At 37.8% G+C, this 18,204-nt stretch overlaps 1 protein-coding gene across 2 annotated transcripts in view; it reads right to left on the bottom strand.

Annotated features, from left to right (window-relative positions):
* Positions 1–237: 237 nt before the first annotated feature.
* Positions 238–18,204, bottom strand: part of LOC110024914 (ethanolamine-phosphate cytidylyltransferase-like) — a 42,477-nt gene continuing 24,510 nt past the window's right edge. The window contains exons 5-9 of one of the 2 annotated variants that reach the window (XM_020725109.1): positions 7,936–8,003; positions 7,377–7,497; positions 1,173–1,238; positions 949–1,074; positions 238–633 (exon numbers count right to left, since the gene is read on the bottom strand). In XM_020725109.1, coding sequence (XP_020580768.1) covers positions 562–633; positions 949–1,074; positions 1,173–1,238; positions 7,377–7,497; positions 7,936–8,003 — 453 coding nt within the window. In that variant the 3' untranslated portion in view covers positions 238–561. The remainder of the gene's footprint in view (positions 634–948; positions 1,075–1,172; positions 1,239–7,376; positions 7,498–7,935; positions 8,004–18,204) is intronic. The other variant, XM_020725110.1, reaches the window with a different exon arrangement.

Raw genomic sequence — 18,204 nt, forward strand, 5'->3', positions numbered from 1 at the left:
ATATGTAAATACATATAAATTGTGTGCAATGTACGGCTCAAATTTTAAAAGAAACATTTACATACATACACCTCAATTCCTATATATTTACATATCTAACACCTTACGCATGAAAAATGATTGTTTCACTTTTTCAAGTTAAAATGTTGATATTTTTGATTTGATATGAATAATTTGGTCGGCATGAATGTAACAAGTAAAATTTAAGTGTAAGACACGTAAATACATAGGAATGAGGTGATATGCATGTAAATGCCCCATTTTAAAAACGTCGAGAAGATTACGGAACAATAGTTAGCAGCCCTATCTCGGAAAGAAATTAAACTATTAGAGTTAATAAAACTCCTACATTGAACATACTGAATCATAGAACCTAATAAAACTGCTACATTGAACATACTGAATCATAGAACCTCAGTAATAATTTCAGATTTTACTCGGTGAAAGTTGTTGAGGCTGGAATCAGCACAAAACAAAATGCATTGGGAGAGTTTCCAATTCTTCAGTCATGAGCTGAACAGTTCCATGAAATAGCTGAACAGTTGCAAACAAGTTCATCAGTCAATCTCCCGACACGCAAGTCTTATTCTCGTAATATTTCCTCTCACTTTGTTCCTTCTTTTCATTTCGTTTCTGAACAATCATAAGCATTTTTCCGGGTTAAAAACATTCCATACACCAGAGCCAATGACACTAAAGTATTTCTTGTTTCATAAATAGTCGGTCCCTGACTATTTACATAAGATCATTTTAGTCCAAAGTTTATAAAAATAAAATTGAGCTAAAATAAACCCCAAGGAGGACTATTTTATCTCCCATTAAATGAGTCTAGGGATTAAAATGTCACTTTACCAAAACTGAAACATGGAAAAAATGATTTAATAAGTGCAAAACATTCTCTGAGATGAGCACAAGGATTATTTGAGCCAAGTTGATAGCGAAAGTAACCTGATATGCTTCATGATTAGCAACGATCCTCTTAATGATTGTGCTCGTTGTGATATCCAAAGGACTTTGAATTGTCTGAAAAATGCCCATACTCATTGGAGCAGCATAAGGATTAGATTTCTCCTGCTTGAGAGTACAATAAATCAAGACAGAAATTTGATGTTCTTTCTCAATAAAATCTTTAACATTTTAGTAATTGTAACAAACAAGAAAACTAGAATTACCATAAGACAATCCATGTTTTCTGCAACTGTTCCACGAACAACCAATGAAATATTAAAGGTTGTTATCTGCAAAAAATTGTAAATCAGGCAATCTATTTGGCACATATAGCTATTAAGTTAACATAGTTGAGGCCACAAAATATGAGAAAAAATGTTCTGATATGAATACAAAAGATTCAAATGAATAATCAGCATGATAGTAAGTACAAAGAGGTGAAATTAATCATCTTAACCGGATCCCGTTTTAATTATTATACAGAAAATGCTATCATTTCTACATTTGGGAAGAACGCAAGCAGGCTGTTGGAAGGTTCTAAAACCTCGAGAGGACATTTAGGATGCATTAGCAAAAATGGTTGGCAGCAATAGCCTCATGGCAAAATCCAAGTAGGTTGGTAGCTAGTGCTGTCAAAAAGAACTCGTAGTTCATGAACAACTCGTATTCGGCTTATTGAGTAGCTTGTGTTAGAATTGTTCGTTAAGTGAGCCATTTTTTTAAGCTAGACTTATAAACAAGCCGAACACGAACAACCCTTTGTTCGATCGTGCTCGGCTCATTTTAGCTCTAAATAAGGGAATTATATATATATATTTATTTATATAACATTATATTACATATATTTATACATAAGTTTAAATTACCACAATTCATATAGTCATCTGATTCTCTGCCTTTTATTGCAAAAGAATAATATAGAATTGAATCCAACATCCCACATCTATTTTTTTAATTAATTTAAATGAGTCAATTTCGATCCGAACAATAAAAAGAATTTGTAAATCGAGTTGAACACAGACACACTATTCACAAACTATTAAGAACACGAGTCAATTTCAAATAGAATTAATTTCTAACAAGCCGAACAAGAGCCAAACCTGAGCTTGCTCAAGCTCGGCTCATTTATAGCCCTATTGACAGCCTATTGTTGACCTTCGGATAAGCTCCAGATTGTAAAATGGTCAAATGTATCCATGATGATGGAAGGAAGAACAATCATCAACAAATTGCATGGATCAGGCTCGAGAAGCATCAAACTCAATCACAATTAATTGAGCACCTTTCATTCTAGAAAATAGACTTTGCCAACGAGCTCCAAATTTTGAGAATGATTAAGAAGGGCATCCACATTGTCAGTTGAATCACACAATGAGAAAGTGAAGCATCCATCTGAAACCAATCCAAACGTCGCCTCACTTGTATTTGCAACACATTCAGAACTTTGAAATTGCCAGAAGAGAATCTTTGCAATCAATTTAATTGGCACATGATGAACAAAACGAAGAACAACAAACAAAACAGAGCTCAATCATTTCAACCATCACTGAGACTGCCCACATAACTTCTGTTTGCAAAATGAATTGCAACATGTATAAAATATCAACCTCCTAGAAGAGATCTTTTGCAGCCAATATGACCAATTCAATTGATCGTGATAAAAAAGAAGTAATTATTTAGAAGAAATGTGAATCAAGTTGAAGTGACTCAACCATCGATGAAATTGTTTAAAAATCATCTCATCGCAAAATAATTACAACAATATGTTCGAAACATTGAAAATGTTTGGAAAAGGTACACATAATGTTCGGGTCCTAGCACTAATGTTAAACACAAAATTACTAGTGTGTGATGCCAATATCACACGATTGAAAACATGATAAACACACTAAAAGAACATTGGAGCTCTATTTCATTTTATTAATTATAGAATTTTATTCTAGAATTTTGATTTTATTTTAAAATAAAAAAAAAATTGTTTCCTACCTCACATCCGTTGCTGCCACACAACCACATCCCGTACTCATCCGTGATCTCGTTGCCTTGTGCTGTAATAAAAAAAGTGGAAACAACTAAACAAATAAAAACTAATTCTACAACACACCTCCGACAACAAGTTCTCTTGGTTTTCTCTTTCTCCTCTATCATGCTACAGAACTTTCAGCAACCCTTCACACACACGACCTCATGGCAGTTGCTATGGATCCCCATTTCCAGCACTCACATCCTCACGAGCAGACCCCCACCTACTCTCCCTCCTCACACAAAGTTCCCTCTTTGTTGCTGGTCTCGATTCATGCAGATCATCTACTCCTTCAAGCAGCCCTACCGCATACCCTGCTCCCAAGCTCCTTGCGTGGTTGAACCCAACCCCTCTGCTCTCTCCATCTTAAACTGAGACTCTAAGCCTCTAAAGATCCTATTTGAGTCCTACTCCCTACTAGCCATAACCAATTGTAGACCTTCTTCTTCTTGCATTTAATTATGTTCTTAAATCTAGTTTGGCCGTTATTTTATTTGTTTTATGCATTAGAGACAACTTTCTTTTGTTTTCCCATATCAAAGTGTTGTATCATTTGATCTCTCTTAAGTGGAGTGTTTGTAACCTGATGCATAGTAGTGGTGAACTCTCCCAAACATAAAAAAAATGTATCACGCCAACCTTTGTTGCCAACCTATTATTTCCACTTCCAACACCATTCAGACAATGTTGTACCAAAATTTTACCTGCCACCATCATTTCCCCACCTGCCACCATCATTTCCCCATTCTCATCCTTCAACTCTTGTAATTCACCCCGTGCTCTTCCCATATTCTCTAAAAATCCTAGATCAATGTCATTTTATATCAAAGTCATCCAAACTCTAAATATTTAAGGATTTATTTTTCCCTAACCTAAATATAAAATTCATAATCCTAATTCATCCAACTCGAACCATTTAAAACTTTTATGTTTGAAGAGGGCATTTAATTTTGTTAGTTTAGACTTTTAGGGTACGAGTCCTGTTAACTTCTATCCTTACAAAGAGGATGATCGGACTAGGTGATTTAAACTTGTATTTTTTTTTTTTTAAGATTTGAGCATTTATTTCAAGATTACTAGATTTGTCCTTGAGAAGAGTTGGACTACTTAGATGGGACTTAAAAACCTATCCTATAGACAAGGCGACCTGGTTAACCAGTGCAACGTTCTCGAACCTAATATTTGAGCATTCAATATAATGATTAGAGCACATGCAGGCATTAAATTTCATGTGTTTGAGCTATTTAAACTAGAGAATTTGGTATCTTAAGACAATTTATAAGATTTAAAGATTTAAAACATGGATTAAATCAAATAGCTTGAAAGAGTGCACCTTGAAAGGTTTACATAAAACTTATGGTATTTATGTTAAAACTGAATACTGTCTTAAGATTTGATAAAGTCATTAAAACATTTAAACGTCTTCAAAATTTGTGTGAATATTATGACTTCACCTTGCATATAATTTTTCATTTTAAAAATTTTGCAGCCTTCTAATTGCTAGAGGTGTATTACAAATTCAGCGGTGAGTTTGACGTATTAAATTTTTATTTATCATTTTAAAAAAATACATTTAAGCCATAAACTTAGCCCAAAGTTATGATATTTTACATTTATATCAATTTATCAGCCCCTCAGCATCGACCCAAGCAAGCTTAGCTTCAACTTATTATATTTCATATTGAAGTCAAACTCAACCGCGAAATTATGGTATACCATATTTAAGTAAAGTTCAGGCCCCAATTCATAAAATTTGTTTTTCAATTAAGTTTAACCCTCCCAATTCTTTCACATTCGAGTCATTTAAAAATTTAAGGAATTCAAACTTTCAAAATCATTTGCGAGCCTTGACAATCCAAATTCAAATATTAGTATTATTATTATTGTTTAAAATTTTGAATAATTTTAGGCCATTTTAAAAGTTTACAAAGTACAAATCTTAAATTATTTAGTAAGTCCAAATTTATTTGAAATTTTGACAGCCTTAAGGGGGTTGCATCCGGATGTCTGCTAGCATAGCTGTCTATAAAACACGTTGGTCAATGTCGTGAGACACTGCTGCTGGAAAAAAATCTTCTTATCTATCGGTTTATAAGACACGGATAGGTCGTCAATTATCCACATAATCCTCTCTTTCTCTCTCTCTCTCCTCTTTTTTCAACTTTGATTATTAAAATATATATTATATATTCTATTTAGAAATTGCAGAACTCTTTTTGTGGCTACCATGAGAATAGAAGTTCTATCTTAGGATGACTCGATTTAACAAGGCAAAGGGCTATTGTGCTTGGACGGGGAGGAGTGGCACGAGCTTCGATTGACCTCCTCATCTACTCTCTTTGAGGGTACCACAGTTTTCAACACATGATGCAATATGATAAAGCTTGACCATCTCCTCAAATTTTCTTCTTGTGGGTCCCACTTTGACAAGATTCTCATAGTACCACTAATAGAACTTTTGGATTTCTCTCGGATCACTTCTAGCAAGTTGTGATTTTGTTTTTGCTTCCTCCTTTTTAAGCCTCTATAGCAAATAGATCTTAAATTGATGTACACCACAACCACTTAAAATAGGATACAAAATGGTGAGCATTCTCAAATGCATGGAATCTGAATAGGTAAAAGACTTTGGTTCATCAGTTCAACCTCATTGGCAACGCGAAGGATGGGAACAATCGAAGCGAAGGATGACAGCATGAACTTGTTGTCCGTGGTCAGCTTCTCTTTCCGCCATCAAGCATTGTCGGCAACAACGTCATCATCCTAATCGACATCTTCTCCCTTTAGAAGCGGCAGAGGCAATAACGTATATGCTTACATGGTTTCAGATAGGAACAGTGCGGAAGAAGAAGAAACATGAGAGTTTGGAGGCCTTTGTATACTGTGATCTCGTCGTTGATTTCCTGGCTAGCACTAATCTTGATTGTAACGCGAAAATTGCGGGCAGGAGAGGCGTAAACAAGGGTTCTCGGCAAGAAAGAGGAGCTTCGTAAATCAGGATTCCTTCGTTGCCTCCCCCACGATCAATCCCATCATCTGCGTACGTAAAAACAAAAAGAAGGCTGCGATGTTGGAGAAGGCTTCGGTTCTGTGGGGTTTTCTTCTTTTTTGTAGCCGAGCCTCTCATCTTTTTTAACAGGGAAGAGGGAACGGTTACATTTTTTTGAATAAAGCGTTATAAAAAAAGGAACATTCCATAATTTAATTTAATTAATTATTCATTTTTTTTTTAACAATATCACTCTATGAACTCTCATTACCTTGAACTCCTTCCAAGTTAAGAGTAAGATTTGTTTCTCATCTTGATGAAGGAGTATGTGTCCTTGTAGCCATTATGATGTATGCACACATCAAACATAGTAAAATCCTAGTTGAGAGAGTCATAAAATTAAATAGTTTGAAGGTAGCACATCATAAATCTATCTGAAAAAAGCTTACAAGTTACGAAAAGGATAAGTTTAATATAGATATCTATAGACACTTGAAATATGGCAAAGTTTAGTTGCACATGCTCCTCAACAAGTATGCACACATGAACCAAAACCAAGAATCATAGTCTGACCCATGTTTAGATTAAGCCAAATGATATCTTAATAGTAAAAGTAGTTATTTTAATAGATTATTTGTATTTAAGTTGGATAGTCATTATGCTACTAGAAAATTTTGATTTTCAATCTAACTAGAAAATTTTGGATTTCAATTTAAATTCGATGATATGAATAGAACTAAATTCAGAAGAAAAATGATGGATTTCAACTTCAATTGAAATCCCTTTTCTATATATAGGGTTAGGAGAGTTTTACTTTCATTGTATAATGAGTTCTAATTAAATCAAGATTTGCTATCCATCATTTTCTCTCTATTTTCTCCATTCTTACCTTTTTGGAGAACATGCTATGTTGAAATCAAAGATTTTATGTCAAGAGGAACTGTGTCTTCTGCATCATCAACAGCAACAAAAACAATAACACTTTATCCAACTAGCTATATCTGCTGCATCAGTGAAAGAAAATATGTTCCAATTCAACTCTGGAGGCTTTCTAGCATCTGGTTGATGACACGTGAAAGAAATAAGGAGTCTTTCTAGCATGCTCAATAATGAAACTGCTCCAAGCAAAAGCCTAAGAGTGGAATCCCAAACCGAACATCCCAAGGCAATCAAATCACACAGAAATTCCTTCTGAATAGAGCATTTAGAAATCAAAAGACTTCGGCTACAAGTTTGCAAATTTCCGTACTACAGAATCAATATTAGTTATTTTTAATCCTAAAAACTTGTTATTAAAGTAAACAAAAATGATGATTATCATTGCATTCATTTAAAACAGCATAGATCTCAAAATATATAACAGAAGTAAAATACAGTCAGAGACAAGGAAAAGAATAACAAAAATACGGAACAAACCATGTCCTTTGAGACCACCCTAGGTGCACCAATAATGACCTCATCCACATAACGACACGCCAAAATGCTCAAGCTTCTTTCATGAAGATTCATGATTGGACGATGAGCTCCTTGGCTAGAACTGCAAAAGATATATTCTTGAATATATAAAGAGACACCGACTCTAGGAAAGGGTGAAAAAAAAAAACAGCAATTTAAGTCCAGCTTTTTCATCATAAAAATTATCGCATATAGCATCCAATTCTTTAATATCAAATTAAAAAAGAGCACTATTACCACTTCTTAAAAGTCAAATTCACCTTTTTCATGTTTAAAACACCAAAGTGCTATGCATGTAAATATAAAAGTTTAGGAGTGAGACATGTAAATACATAAGAATTGTGTGCTACGTATGTAAATTTATGTATTATTTAATGCAGTGTTTCTTCCAAATGCATGTTTGTGTATAGCCTACACTTAACACAAAAAATGTAAACAAGCTTGCTAATCGAATAATAGAATAGTCGTTAAAAGGAAAATAGAAAATAGATATAGATATAAAATTAAATAACCAAATGACCTGACAGTTTGATCGGTATGAATTCCAACCAATAAAAAGTCTCCAAGTGCTCTAGCATGCCTCAATATCTATACAAAATGAACGTCAATCAGTCTCAGAAAGTTAGATTAAAAATAAAAGAAAGAAGTAAAAACATATTAAAGGAAACACTTTCAAGAGTACAAATATGTAGCGTGAATTCATCTATTCTAATTTTTTAGCCTTTGAAAGCTAAATTAATCAACTTTTAGAATTGTGTGCTTCATATAAGAAATGAGCTGAAGAATGCAAGGAGGAGAAGTAAAGCACATGATTCATTCTTACAAACTGGAATATCACCAGAGAGACACAGGCGAATACAAATCTTAATGCTTCATTGCCCACTCTGGCTGGCTACAGTCCAGGACTTTTATACATGAAGTAGAATATTCTAGATGATGTATAAAGTGAGGGTATTACAGTAATAATACTAAGAGTACATATCATTGTAATCATGGGTAGTGGAGGCGTCCTTGCTGCTGTGGGAGGTAGGCCCTCAGGTGTGGGCTGTAGGTTCGTTATCCCCATCCTTCCCCCCTCCCACCCTCTCAAGCTGATGCTTCTACATTGAAGGGTCAGCTTGTCACGAAGGGGAAGAAAGCGAGGAATTGGAAGGGACTTGGTAAATATGTCGGAGGGCTGCCCGTTTGTAGGAATATGTTCAACAGCAACTTTGGAATGAATTTTTTTCCGAATGAAATGATAATCTATCTCAACATGTTTCATGCGGGGGTGGAAGGCGGGGTGCATGCAATTGCCAGAGCCAAGGTGTGGTCACAATGAATTTTAGTCGGATATGTAAGCGACACATGAAGGTCGAGAAGTAAGCATCGTAGTCATATGACATCGGTTGTTGCTGTAGATAGTGCTTTATACTCAGCTTCGATTGAGGAGCGGGCCACGATGGGTTGTTTCTTGACTTGTCAAGAGATAAGGTTAGGACCAAGGAATGAGCAGTGGCCCATAAAGGAGCGGCGGATCGTTGGATTGCTAGCCCAACTAGAGTCGAAATAACTACGGAGAATAAGAGGTCATTGTTGGAGAGGAATGCCAAAGTCTAGAGTTCCTTTGATGTACCGGAGGAGACGCTCGAGTTGTTGAAAATGTGCACACAGTGGTTGTTTTAAGTGTTGGGATAGGGAATTTACAGCAAAGTTGATGTCTGTCCAGGTGAGTGTCAAATACTGTAGAGAGCCAATGAGGTTGTGGTAGTGGAGTAGATTGGCAAAGGGTTGTTGTAGTTCAATATTGGTAGATTGCATTAACGCCATCGGGTTAGATATAGGTTTGCAATCTTCCATGCCCTCCTTTTGAGAATCTTTGATACACAATGGGGTTTGGTTAAGAAGAAGAATTCTTGGTGTGTGGTGTATGTTGATCCCGAGAAATGTTGAAATGGAGCCCAAATTCTTCAAGAGAAATTCAATTTTAAGTGCTGCCAGAAAATTGTTTATCTTGCTTGTGATGTTCCCTGTCACCAAAATGTCATCAAAGTATAATAGGAGATCTATAATGGTGGAGTTATGCTCATATATAAAGAGTGATGGATTGGCTTGACTTGTGCAGAAGCGAAGATGAGATAGTTTGCCTGTGAACTTGGTAAACTATAAATTGCTTTCCCTAATAGACAAACATGATTTGGTTGTGTCATCAACGTAGCCCGACAGTTGTTGCATGCACACTGTTTCTTGAAGTTCCCGTGGAGAAATGCATTGGTGACATCAAGTTGGAAAATTGACTAGTGGAGATTAACGGAAACCGTTTGAAGAGTTTGGCTTCTTGGATGTTTAGCCACAGGGCTGAAAGTTTCGGTATAGTATAAATCATACTCTTGCTTGCATCCTTGAGCGACTAATCGTGCTTTGTACTTTGAAATGGTACCGTGGGGTTGACGATAGATTTTGTATGTCCATTTCCTGCCCAAAATTGATTAATTGAGTGGGGGTGGTACCAAAGTCCATGTATGCTGTTTGTGGAGAGCTTAGAGCTCTGTTAGCATGGCCTGTCTCCAGTGATGGCGTTGGAGGGCTGCTCTGAAATTGGGAGGTTCTGATTCATGTGCTGAGATGTGGGCAAGGTTGAAGATGTGTTTGGAGTTATTGAAGATGATGGGAGAGTAGAAGTAAGTGGTTGGCTGTGATTAATATTCGGTGGAGAGAGATTGGAGATTATTTGGGATGGATTAGGTAATGTTGTTGGAGTAATTGAAGATGAAGAGAAAGTAGAGGCAGGTGGTTGTTTGTGATTAATATAGAGGGATTGGAGATTATCTGGGATGGATTAGGTAATGCAGTGGAGACGCAGGGTGCTGCAATAGTGGACTGTTTGGAGGAGGAGGGAAGTGACGTGAGAATGAGAGGGATGGGTGTGTGAGTATTGGTGGGTGGGTGATGATTAGTGTTGGGTGGTGATGTTTTATAAGGGTAGTGATTTTCATAAATGTAACATCTCTAGATAGAATGATTTTGTCACTCGGTGGATTAAAGAAATTGTAGCATTTGAAATTGCTTGGGTAACTGAGAAACACACATAACTCTAATCGTTGATCTAGTTTGGTGCGGTGTTGCGACAGGAACCAGGGAAAGCAAGTACATCTGAATGCTCTCTGATGTTCGTATGTTGGAGGATGTTTGTGAAGATGGTATGGAGAGTGGTTTTGGGTGTTGGAAGAAAGCATCCTATTGATAAGATGTACCACGGTTACAATGGTATCAGGCCAGAATTTTGGTGGGAGATTGAATGTGGCGAATAATGATTTGATCCTATGAAGGATATGCCTATGTTTTCATTCGGCGAGGCCAACAATTTTGTTGAGTTGCGTATGGGCATGAAAACTCATGAATGATACCTTGTTTGGGTATTCATCGAGGAGATGGTTCTCGTATACCCCCCTCCATCGAAGCAGAGAATTTTAATTTTAGTGTTGAATTGCGTTTAGACTTGATTTTTAAATTGTATGAAGTGGGTTATAGTTTCAGATTTATGAATCATTGGGAACACCATGTATAACGAGTAGCATCATCCACAAACATTATATAAAAATTAAATCCTTGCAAAAAGTATGTGGGGATGGTCCCCATACATTGGAATGAATTAGTTCTAAGGGGAGATAAGTATGATTGCTAGAGGAAACAAAAGGTAATCTATGTTGTTTGGTCGTATTATATGAATTGCAGAAAGTAGCATAACATGGAATGCGCAAGTGGGGATGCTGATTTGGAGAGCAAGAGCTTACGTGTGGGGAGCAGCCCTTGGTAGCAGTTTTGTATGGGTACGTTGTTACCTTTGACAATGAAAATTTCTTCATGGCATTTATAGGTTTCGGGATTCTGGAAGGAGTAGAGATTTGCTATTAAATGATTCAAAGCTCCTGTATCAAGGTACCTCCTGCTCGGCAGTTGATGAGCTAACCAATGTTGCATGAGATGTTGGCTGCTTGGGTTGATAACTGAGGTTAGTGCAATACCAACATTCGGAGGCGAGGTGTCCTAGTTTGAGACTGATTTGGCAACTAGTGGCATTATTGACTTGTAAGGTTTGGAATTACCCCCATTAGAGTTTCAGTTGATATTGTTTTTTCGTCCCCTATCTCTGTAGCTAGTGCGTCCTCTTCCTTGTTGCGAGTAGAGCGTCAAATGGTTCTGTTTGCTGAATTTTTCTGGTGTTGTCACTTGCTATGTTTATCTCCACACTATGAAGCAATGAATATAAATCCTCAAGGCTAATAGGTGTAGGGAGGTTCTGATCACTATTTTAAATGCTTGGTAGGCCGGAGGTAATCATTTGAGAATATATAGAATGACGCCTTCCATATTGATAGATGATCCAGCTGCTGCTATAGTGTCGACTAATACCTTGATTTGAATCAGGTATTGTGTCATCGTTTGATTCCCCATGGCAAAGTTGTGGAGCTCATTTTTGAGTTGGATTTACCCGGGATCTATTTATAGCTCGAAGACATTTCTCAATAGCTTCCCATATTTCATGGCAGCTTCGTAGATTGATGATGTAGAGCAGCACAGTGGTAGAGATGATGGAGAGAATGGCTGCAACGAGGTTCTTGTCAATTAGGTTCCAAATACTGTAGCAGGGTTGGGAGAGGTAATATGCCAGTGCTATTGGTAATTTAAGATTGGGGGTTTTGCGTTAGTGCTATCAATGAACTCGGCAAATCCATTTGCATTGATTACTTTTAACACTTGAGACTTCGATAGGGAGTAATTGTCCGTAGATAGCAAAATATTCACCACAAAAATGATGTTTGAGACCAAGAATTTCAGGGATGGGGGTATTTGCAATTCCTCGATCTTCAGGGCTGCGAGGTTGTAGCTGAGGGCAGAAGTGGTCGATTCTTCCATAATTGCTGTGAAGCTCAAACTCTGATACCATATAAGAAATGAGGTGAAGAATGCAAGGAGGATAAGTAAAGCTTATGGTTTCGTTCTTAGAAACTGAATATCACCAGAGAGGAACAAGTGAATACATTTCTTAATGTTATGATGGAGCCCAGTCCGCCCAACCCGACTCCCGCTTCCGCTCTGTCGCAACCACGATCCCGCTCCCGCTCCTCTGTCGTGAATCATCGTGACATCTCCTGCGACCCCGTTGTTTCGCGAACCACTCCCGCCTCCGCTCGCGTCTCCCGCCTTTCCTTAGCCCAGAAGCATCACTTCGCCTCCTTTTCACGATAAAAGGAGTGGCTCTCCTTCAGTTTAAGTGATGGCCTTTTTTGTGTTCTTCTTCTATACTTCTGCTTCCACAGGACAGAGGAAGAGAAGTGCAAGAAGTGGTTCCATGCGGCAGAGGAAAAAGAAGAAGATTGTTCTCCCTTGTCTTCTTCTTGGTCGCTTGTGGCAGAAGAGAAATTTGATTTATTTCTCTTGTACGTTTATCTCGTTTATCTTCTTCGGTGCTTCGGTGTATCTCGGTGTAGAGAGAGAAGAAGAAAGGGCAAGGAAGTGAGAGATCCCTCTTGTAAGTCGAGGCCTGGTGTAAATTCCTCAAGTAGTAAAATCCTCAGCAACTCTGTGGACGTAGGCAATTTGTCGAACCAAGTAAATCTGTGTGTTCCGCTGTATTATTGTTATTGTTTTCTGGTGTGAATTTTCTCATTTCAATTTTTTCGCTTTTTTCGCTGATCGTTCTTCTATTTTTCTATATACCACAACACTTAATGCCTCATTTCCCACACTCAGGCTGGCTAGAGTCTAGGCTTTTTATACACCAAGTAGATTATTTTAGATGAAATATAGAGTGAGGGTATTACAGTAATAATACTAGGATTACATATGATGGTAATCGTGGGTAATAGAGGCGTCCTTGCTTCTGTGGGCGGTAGGTCCTCTGTTGTGGATTGTAGGTTCGTTATCACTTTACCCATGAACAAAAACTCCTAAGGACTCCAAACGCTTGCAGTATAATAAAGAAATGCAACGAGTAATTTACCACTAAAGATGAGTGGAAACTAACGGTGTAACTTGGCAGACTCGGGAAAGAGGATAGCTATTTACTGGAAATCACTGACACTTTTTAAGGAATCATTTGGAAAATTTACAGGCATACCACTCAATTCTTATGCATTTACATATCTAACACCAAAATTTAAATTTTTACATATACGCCACCTTACGTAGGCATGAAAAGGCATATCGCTATCACCTTTTAAAAGTTTAAATAGTGGTATTTTTTACGTGATATGAAAGATTTGGGTGGTGTAAATGCAAAAATAAAAGTATAGCTTTTAGATTTCTAAATGCATAAGAATTGGGTGGTATGTTTGTGAATGCCACATTCTTCAAGTGATTTCTAAAAAAGCAAAAAGAGTTCTGGTCCCCACAACTGAGACAGCATGGCATGCCAGGGCAAGAAGATTGCCTCTATCACCTTTTTAAAGCAAAATCCTCAAAGCCTTTCTAGGAAATGGCTATGACAATTTTCTGTCAGAAAACACAATTCCCACTAGATTCATACAAAATGAATCCGGAGTTCCTGAGAAAAATCAAGAGTTTCAACTATGGCAACTAATTGACCAAAACCTTAAAATAGCAATTTTATCAACAATATCCACTTCCATATTACCATATGTACTACACCTCCAAAGCACTACTCAAATTTGGACAACCCTGGAAAGGCATTTTCAATCAGCCAACAGATCCCAAGTTATCCAGCTGAAAAATGAGATACACAATATCAACATGGGGAGCAATACCATGTCACAGTATTTAGCTCAAATTAAAACACTGGTTGATAATATTGCATCTGCGGGTGCTACAAGTGGCAATGAGAACATTATACTATACACTTTGAATGGTCTACCTCAACATATCAAGGATTCAAGACAGCAATCGCACACAACTGAGTTCAATCAAGCTGGAGGACTTCTATTCTTTGCTTCAAAGTGAGGAATCCAATCTGGCAAATGAAACCAAAAAGCAACATACCATCACAGCACACTTCACACCCAAACCAAAAACTAACAACAACCAAACAACTACAAACCAGTCCCCAGAAACTCCCCCAACCAAAACAAATACCATTCCAGGAATCACGGAAACAAACAACCAATGACATTCCAGATATGCCTCTAAACAGGTCACTCTGTTGGCACAGAACAAACCTACAATACAAACCAAAGAACTCACAGCAACACACAACACTCGCAATCTCCACAAACCCTCCCAGCAACTCAAGGGTACTTAATGCCAGCGTCACCTCACACCACACTCTTCATTTACCAAGGTAACAAACAAGTCATAGTAGGCAATGGACAAACCTCGAACATCTCACACACAGGTTCAACCATACTTTCCACCCCAGACAGTAAGCTACTTCTTCACTAACTTCATCATGTACCACACCTCACCCACAATCTCATCTCTGTTCAACAATTAGCACAAGACAATAACTACATCTTATCTTTTGACACTTCCCATTTTTATATACAAGACAGGACCACACGGAAGATCCTCCTTTCCAATCCAGTTGAATAAAGCGGCCTCTACACAATCAAGATCCTCACCAACTCTACATTATCACCAATTTGGCATCAGAAACTCAGACATTCCCACTACAAAGTCCACCAAAAACTCTCGAGAACACACACCAATCTCAAAATGCCAAACACCAAACCATCCTATGTTTCCTGCTTGCAAAACAAAATTGATAGATTAGCTTTTCCAGCAATACTACTTGCAATATATTAGAATTAATACACTCAAATGTATGGGCCCCTTTTCGATCCCCTCCACTCATAGATATAAATATTATATATCGTTTATTGAACCGTATTCGCGTTATTGTTGGGTTTTTCCAATGTATAGCAAATCAAAAACATATCTGCATTTTATTCACTTGCACTAGTTACTCTCTACACAATTCAATAAAACAATCAAAATCCTCAGAACAGATGGAGAAGGAGAATTCACATTTCACCACTAAAAGAATATCTTCAACAAAAAGGAATCAAACACCAAAATTCATGCCCATAGATGCCTCAACAATATGGCCTTGCTGAGAGAAAACATAGAGATATAATTGAAATAGCAAGAACCATTCTCAACCATGCTCACTTACCATAACAATTTTGGATAGATTTCATTTTCATAGCTATCTATCTTATCAATCTATTTCCATCAAGCACTACCAACAATAAATCTCCACACGAAATTCTCTATAAAACCAAACCAACTTACGACCACTTGCACACCTTTAGCTGTGCATGTTATCCCTGGCAACAACCTCAAATGAACAACAAATTTCAAACCAAAGCACCACAGTATGTGTTTCTGGGGTATCACCCTCAATAAAGACAACAAATGTTGGGATTTAAACACCAACAAGCTGATTACATCACGCCATGTAACCTTCACTGAAACAAAATTTCCCTTTCACACACACACACACACCATCACACAGACCCACCACAACTCCATTCAACCCACACCCATCTCTTCTAGTACCTACATCCAGCATAAACACCTCACCCAAGTCACCCCCATCTCCACCACAACCACCAATACCACCTCACCACCTAGCCCCAACCTCCAAAAACATTCCCACAACTAACATAACCCAACCAGTTAGCCAACCATCAATCCACACCAAAACACATCACATGACAACACGATCCCAAACAGGATAACTCAACCAAGAACAATCTTAAATCTCCACAACACCACCTCAACCAAAGGCCTCACCTCATTAGCTGAAGCCACAAGATTCCTCACTGGGGGGAAGCCATGTCCATAGAACTCCTCACTCTCCAAGAACAGGGAACATGGACACTAGTTCCCCCTCCCTCAAACAATCAGACAATTCTCAGAAACAAATGGACCAACATAACCAAACTTCACTCCAACGGCACGGCGGCAAGCTACCAGGCTCGATTAGTGGCACAAGGATGTGCCCAATAATATGGGATAGACTATAATCAAACCTTTAACCCAATAGCAAAGTTCCCCACCATTCAAATGTTATTAGCTATTGTTGCGGTAAAAATATGGGAAGTACAATAGCTTAACATATCCAATGCATTCTTGCATGGTATGCTAGAAGAAATAGTATACATGAATCAAACACTAGGCTTCAAGGACTCAGTACATCCAAACTACGTATGCAAGCTCAACAAAGTAATCTACGGGCTTAAGCAGGCCCCGCGCCTCTAGTATTCCACCTTTTGTAGTATATCTTTAAACTAAGCACAACATATCACTCTCCTACACACGCACAACTCAATCGCCATACTCCTGTTAATATATGCAACTCCCCTACCTTCATCCGCTCACTTCTCAAAAAATGAAGTGCCCGATTTCAAATAAAACAGTTAGGACGCATATCAGAATTCCTATGCCTATAAGTACAACACACCACAAACCTCATATCTCACAAGCGTACTCAATTAAACCGATATGCTAAACTCTATGCCAGTCCTCACACCTCTCTCATCTTCACTCAAAGTCAACAACACCACAGAATCACAAATGGACCCACACACATTCAGACAACATATAAGCTCCTTACAGTACCTTACAGCTTCCAGACCAGAGATAACCTTCAAAGTAAACCAACTAAGCCAACACATGCACGATCCTCAACCACACCACCAACACCTCCTCAAAAGACTATTGAGATACCTCAACGACACATGGAATCACGGATTCCCAGTTGTAGCGGGTGACCTACAACTCAAAGCCTTTCAGATTTTGATTGGGCAACCAATCCAGATGACACACGCTCAGTAGCAAGTTTTTGCATCTTTCTCGGATCGAACATTATCTCATGGACCTCAAGAAAACAACATACAGTAGCACGCTCCTCCACAAAAACAGAATACAGAGCCGTGCACTGTGACAACAAATATTCTCTGGATTCGTCGACTACTTAGTGAGATGCTACAAACTCAACTTCGCCCCACACTTCTCTTCAGCGACATCACATTAGCAATCGCTCTTGCCCACAATCCAGTTTTTCACGCAAGAACGAAACACATCGAAGAAGATTACCACTTCATTAGAGACCACATCCAACATTCATAAATACTTCTCAAGCATATCGTGTCTCGGTCGGCACTAAAAGAAAGTTAAAAGAAAGTTTGGGGGGTCGCCCGTAAGAAGCTGTCGGCAGCTGGAATTGAAATCTCATCGCCCGCTTCGGAAGGACGTTTTAATTTACATACATATATGTATATAATTTTAGAAAAATATGAAATCAAACTGACCTCATATTTTTCATAATTTAAATGAAAGAGAACTCTACCTCAAATCCTGTATCTACCCCGAGGGATAAACACAAGACTTGAGGGTGAGACTCGATCAAATAAACTAAGAAAACATATGACATCCGTTTGGGTCTGCGAAACCGTTTTATTTGACAAGTTCCCCTATTTAATACAAATAATTAAATAGGGTTTATTTTAAGCTGGGTTCGGAAAAGCTTCCTATAAGGGTAAGCCCCTATAGTTAATTACATCTTAAATGACCTAGGTCACCTAAGAAAACTCTCGATAAAAATCAGGAAATAATGTCTTCAAAGAAGTCAAAAGGATAGGACTTTTCAACGAAATCGGACGAAGATGTGTGAAAGGGGAAAGACTCAAATCTGGAACATTGTTGAGGAATCCAAGTGAAGAGAAACTGAGGCGAACCTCAGTAGGTTCTCAGTCTATCCTATGGTTTGACTTCAGCTTTAAGAAAAAATTATTAAAGTGTTTCATCCAGTCATTTTTATTTAATTAGGGCTTATATTTGCGCGACA

The sequence above is a fragment of the Phalaenopsis equestris genome, unplaced genomic scaffold, assembly GCF_001263595.1.
Source record: "Phalaenopsis equestris unplaced genomic scaffold, ASM126359v1 Scaffold000278, whole genome shotgun sequence".
NCBI classification, from domain to species: domain Eukaryota; kingdom Viridiplantae; phylum Streptophyta; class Magnoliopsida; order Asparagales; family Orchidaceae; genus Phalaenopsis; species Phalaenopsis equestris.